The sequence below is a fragment of the Anopheles coustani genome, chromosome 3 (genome assembly GCF_943734705.1).
Source record: "Anopheles coustani chromosome 3, idAnoCousDA_361_x.2, whole genome shotgun sequence".
In the NCBI taxonomy this organism is placed as follows: domain Eukaryota; kingdom Metazoa; phylum Arthropoda; class Insecta; order Diptera; family Culicidae; genus Anopheles; species Anopheles coustani.
This window is the reverse complement of record NC_071288.1, coordinates 6957295-6963294: the sequence shown is the minus strand read 5'-3', so window position 1 is coordinate 6963294 and position 6000 is coordinate 6957295. Positions and strand designations below refer to the sequence as shown.

Genomic DNA, 6000 nt, shown 5'->3' with positions numbered 1-6000 from the left:
CAGCGAACGGCTGGTACGCGGGGTAAACCCACTGTGCGGACGTGTTTTTTGAAAAGGAGGTCGACGGTCTCTCGGAGTGAAAAATCTTCCCCAAAGTATTACAGTGGACCATCTTAGCGCACACAGCATCTTTTCAGCACACACACTCGAGTGACAAACAAAACGCGGGTGTTGAGGTCAGAAGTGAGTTTTTTGTTTCAGCAAACCGGGTGGCGCTTGTACAAACCGGTACTTTATGGTGCAGGCGACGAACACCCGCGAACCATTGAAGTCACCACAAACGTTCGCCTCCACGGCATCATCATAAACATTCGCCTTTCTCCGAGTCATCCGTTCGTTGGAGGTGATTTTAACTATGTTGCCAATATGCATGTGACGATTCCCGTTGGTGTTCATTGCGAAAATTAACAGTGAAGGAAGCTGTCGTGCCATGACCCTGAAGAATTCCACGCCCTAAGAAAACAAACAAAAGTACGACCTCTAGGAAAACTAGCGGGCCGTAGCAGTTGAGTGCGCTCAAAAGTGAGAACGGCGTGAAGCGAGAAAACCTCAAGACATCATCATTGCGCTCCAAGTCGCCGACTGCGCACTTGAAATCTTACCCTCGCGTGGCCCGTTACTATCCTATCGCTTACTTTGGTCTGTGTGAGTGTGTGTGTGTGTGTGTGTGTGTGCCTTGGGGTCCGAGTGCGTTTCCACGTGTGTCTCTACGCCACCCTTTCCATCCCTTTGTATGTTATTGAGCGCTTACTGTGTTGTTGTGTTGTTTCGATATTGTGTTTTTTCTTGAAACATTTGTTTCTCATTCGTCCAGCGCTGTTTTTGCTCATTGTTTTCTTTTTTCATTGGATTAGTATAGCAGCTAAAGGAACGAAAACATTTCAACAAAACTTAAGTTGTTTACATTCAAGTGTGTACTTAATCTATCTTCTATCTTAGGTGTTGTAGAGTGCGGAGTTTTATCGTTGCCAATAAAATAATCAAACAAAAAACACATTACCGACAAGTCGTCAAAGTGTCCATTGTTGAGTGGTTTCAGGAAAAGTTGCTTGGATGAGTATCGTCTTTCCTGGGCTACTTAAGGAAGCTGTACCCCGTTTTAAGAAGCAATCGAAAAAGTGTTGAAAAAGAAACAACAATATAATAGTGAAGTGAACAATCAGAATCCGGCAACCGGTAAGGATGAGCAGTACGGCGGTCGGAAGTGCTAATCAGCAGCAAGGGGCCACCCCAACGGCACCCCAAGCAGGTCCTGGACAACAGCCGGAAGATGGTGCCATCAGCGTCATAAAGCCCGAGCTGGACAAACGACGCATTCAGCGGATGTTCAGCTGGACGGCGGACTCTCCGGCCATCACGTAAGTGTTTGAAACGCCCATCCTCTTTCTCCCTAGTTATCGTCCCTGACGTGGTGTGGACTCATTAGCCACCCGTTTCGTCTCCATCCTCCCGGTTTGTGCTTGCAATTGCGAGTCAAAGTCACCGCTCGCTAAGGGCGAGGCGATTAGGGTTTAGCCCGTGCAGCTTAGAATTAGCCAGGGGTCGCCTCGTGGGGTCTCGATCATACAGGCCACGCTTGTGGCAACGTCATCTAATGAGACACCCGAGCCGGTTTGAGATGGAAATGTTTGCGTCGAACGACTGGCGTCCGTGACCTGCTGGGCTGCAGGGGTCATTGGAGCCTGCAACAAAGCTGCCATTTAATGAGCGTAATATCAATCGAGTGAGTTGCATATCGGGTTGATACGTACTGTTCTGTTTTGAAGTACTGATTTCCCCACAAAAAACAAGCTTTTTCTCGATATAAACATTGTATTAAGGTAACGAATTAAGGAAAAAGAAAAAGGAAGTAAAATCTTTCCTATACCCTTACAAGTTCATCTAAACCTCGAACTGCACATTAACCAAATTGATTGTGTCCCTCCCCATTATTACCATCATAATTTGCGTCAATTGAACCCTATTTGATTGCCTTAAACCTCAATATAGATTCTCCAACACAATAAGTAGTAACTCTATGTACCGGCCTTTAAGCCCAACATTCAAGCAAATGTCTGCAAAGCCAAAACCATACCACAGCAGCGACTCTCGGTACCCAATTTTCTCCATAGTGCACGTCATTTTTTCAAGCTCTCGCTCAAATCGCGCTTTCTACGCCGGGCACTTTCACTAAGCACAACAAAATGAAAACCTAAACTGTCACGTTTCTTTGGTGCTCCTGATTGTGTGGAGGGTTTTGCCACGAAATAGTGCATTCGGTTGGCTATTACGTTGGAATGTTGTTCCGTCTTGAGCGAAGGTGTAAAAATTGTGACAGTGATATTAATTTGCACGGGAAGCTTACACCGTCATCGTGCTTTTGAAATCGAAATTTCTAAGTTATCGCTTACAAATGACGAAAGATATATATTACAAATCGCTATGTAAGATGTGAGTAGATGAAAATAAGTTTCAGTAAAAAGTTGACCAAGAGGAAAACACAATTAAAGCAAATTGTTACTACCCGCTGTCCTATTCACCTTCCAACATAACGTAACATTCTTGGTAGCAATTAGAAATTGTTAGATTGCGAATCAGCGACCTCGGAGAAGCTAGTGTCCGATTGACACCTCCTGCTGCCCTGTGGCCTCGCTCTCTACAGTATCATCATGTTTTTTTCCCTCTGTAATAGCTAACCTACGCTCCGATAGCGATTCGATCAGGTGGCCGACCATGGGACGATCATTAGTGAGTTCCACGCGGTCGTAAAGGCTCCCTTGACACGAGACCAGGGCATCCGTGGCGACTGGAGACGTAATCTGAACTCACCTTTGAATTTGTAATTTGTAAACGGGCTCGCTTGTTCGTCCAATGTTTTATCTTAAGCCACCCGAAAGCAACAACGCAACCGTTCTGGGTAAGGCGGAGATTGTCTCTTCCCTTCAACGGAAGGCAAAAACTAAACCCACAAACCTGTTTTGTGCCGTATCGTGCCAGCTGTTTTCGGGGGGACATGAAAAATAGACGAGACGTTCATAAAAAACCCGACGCACACCGGACCGGATCTGCTGGACGCTAGAATTTATTTGAGCGTTAGTGTTGATTCGGTTACGCAATGCGATGTCTGACGTGCGCTACAATCCGAGGCGGTAATTTGAAGATCTAACAGAAAAGTCAAAACCTGTCTTGGGGCTCGCCAAGCGAAGCCCACTGGCCGGGGTGCGCTATGGTAATTACAATGTAACTCACCATTGCTCGCGCCAATAAGGGTGCACGGATCAATGCAATTCCAGAGCCTTGCCACCGGTCAACCGGTAATTAAAAGCGACTGCTGAGTGCTAGTCATTAACGATGTAACGGAAATGGAAGAGAATGCGGCGGTAGAAGGAGCGAAGTGGCGTGCCATCCTTGTCTGCCTTTCCGTCTGAGGATCGTCTGAGGTGCCATTAACTGGCTCAATGTCACGGTGTCAGGGTGCTGTTGGTCGAAGCTTCTTTTGGCAATTAATGTGATTGTCTAATCGAGCAACACTCTGGAATGGCAGCGAAAGAAAGACGATTGCCGCCCGTCGCTTCCGGATGGGTCGATGGCGATGTGGCCACCCCAAGATGTCTCCTTCGTACCGCGGGACGCGTGTGTTGGTGTGCGTTACACCGACCAACCCCATCGGACGCACACGTGTCCAGGCCGTTCAAGTTCAAGTTGACCATCGGAAACTCGATTTCCCTGCCCGCTGTTATCGACCTGCCGAAGTAGTTGTCATTGGGCGAAACGTTAAGGTTTTTAACCCTACCTACGCACTCGGAAGCAACCACCAGCAGACCGTTGCGGAAGCTGCAGTCTCAGGCTGCGGTGAAGCACTGACCTTTGCGGAGCCGGAGCGAGATTTCAGTGTAGCAAATAAGACGGGACTGTACAGGTTGCGATCGAAAATGGTGTTGTCCACTTGTAAAGAAGAACACAAGATAAGAGCTGTTATACAGCAGAAGTTGAGCTGGTCGTTGATGGTATTCCTTCGTTTTTATGCAAATCTCAGCAATAAAATGGTCCAACGAGGGCAATGAAGGATCCGGTTTTCTTCGTGACTCTAGTCGAGAACTTCGTAAAAGACAACGGTATTAAAATAAATCTCACTTGAGTCACAAGATGTTTTCCTGAAATCCTACCAAAGGCGAACTGCTACGATCTCTAGCGTTTAGTTATAAAGAATTAAAAGAAAGTTTAGAAATCGCTATGATTTTCAACAAACAATTTTTTTGGCTCGAATAATTAACTTTAAATGAGTTAGTTTATTTCATAGAAGAAAAAGCAAATCAATGTTCAAATAGTAAAAGTTTGCGCTTGTATGGCCTAGTTGATCGACGAAGGTTCCTCGCTTGTACTTGCATGCGAACGCAAAGTCTTTAGTTTTAGCTAAAAGCTCTGCTGCTTATTGCGATCAAGCTTGCCTGCTGTGTGAAAGCTTTCCAAAGCTTCAAGCAACCCCTCCATCTGTTGCAAGGCGTAAGGTGGAAAAGAGCCGACGATAGAAACCTGAGGATACCAGAAAAATAGTTTGCGATCTCTGGCAACACTGGTCGTCAACGATGGAGCTTTATTTGAAGCTTTAGGTCAGAGTCTCGCTTCGAACAAAATCATGATCGAGTTAAATCTAGCGTAACATGACGTGTTAGGTGTCGTTTTGCTGCCGACCCTCACCGGACGATGACGATGATGATGAGTGTTTTTAGACCGAAAACGAAACAGCCGCTCTATAATGATTGCAATCAAGCTACAGCAAACATGAATGTCAGTTCAGTGGAGGTTTTTTTTGTTTCGATCCAACGCAAAGGAACAACATCACTGATCTAACCCCCACAAACTCGTGTGGCGGATTGATGTTCCGTCCGGTGGATAGTGGAGTAATGAGTCATTAAGCCTCTTCGAAGGCTTCAAGAACTCCAAGCGTTGGACGAAGTACTTGATTATGTTGACGTCAAAACACGCGCACGCGTTAGTGAGATGAGTCAAATTGGGAATCCGTTTACGTCTTTCGAGCGAAATGTTCGGTGTATTGTACGTCATAAAGTAATGGGCAGAGTTCGTTTCTCTAAATGTAACGGTAAAGTTGTCTGTTTCTTAATGAAATTCAACATGGAGCGAGTGAAACTGCCAAATCTACTGAAAAAAGATGACTGTTTTTTTGTATTTATTAACAACATTTGCAAACATTCATTGAAGAATCTTCAAGGATGTATTAACAAGATTTTGTTTTATAACAAGCTTACATGTTTAAATAAATGAAATATTTTTGTTGATGCTTTGAGAGTTAATTGCTATAAATAATAACAGAACTTCCGATCCATGTTAAAAATTTCAAGAAATAAAAGCGGAACATTTTTTTTTTTTGCTACTGGTGTAATACTTCTTATAAGACTCTGAATCTACTAGACGAAATAAATTCACCGTCCCAAACCTCTTGCCAAAAGGCTAGATAACCACACATTGCGTAACAGTTATGCCGCTTTGCTACCGTCGCCAGCATCGATCTTTCAATTTGTCGGTCCTTCTTTCACAGTGCTTTATTTTAATCCCTCTTTCCAACTTCATCTTGCAAATTTGCCATCTCCCCCGGCGCACTTGTTGCTGCCGATTCGGATGATATAATAAGAAATAAAACTATCTTCTAGTCCCCTAGACACGATCGAATGTTTCGAAGTGGCTCTGAACGGCTCGAGCTCCAAAACTTGAGGGTCGAGTGTCTCTTTTCGTCCTGAAACTGACACACTATCACCAGATGGTCGTCGTTGTCCCTCTTTGTGTTGGTGTTGACAGCTTCTCGACGGGAAGGTTCCTTGTAAAGTCCGAAGCAAAAGTGTCTCCCGGACCGATGCACTGGGCCTAAACAATCTGCGCCCGGGTGTCCCTACCCAGCGAAACAGCAACCGGTTGCGTTACATGAACTTTGAATGTTTTCTACACCATCTCCCGCACCGAGGCATTACGCACGCAGTAGCACCAACGCGTGCGCATGTCGTCGAG

At 45.2% G+C, this 6000-nt stretch overlaps 1 protein-coding gene across 1 annotated transcript in view; it reads left to right on the top strand.

Annotated features, from left to right (window-relative positions):
* Positions 1–1182: 1182 nt before the first annotated feature.
* LOC131260739 (ABC transporter G family member 23) overlaps positions 1183–6000 on the top strand; it is a 35782-nt gene continuing 30964 nt past the window's right edge. Inside the window, exon 1 of the mRNA XM_058262540.1 lies at positions 1183–1358. Coding sequence (XP_058118523.1) covers positions 1183–1358 — 176 coding nt within the window. The remainder of the gene's footprint in view (positions 1359–6000) is intronic.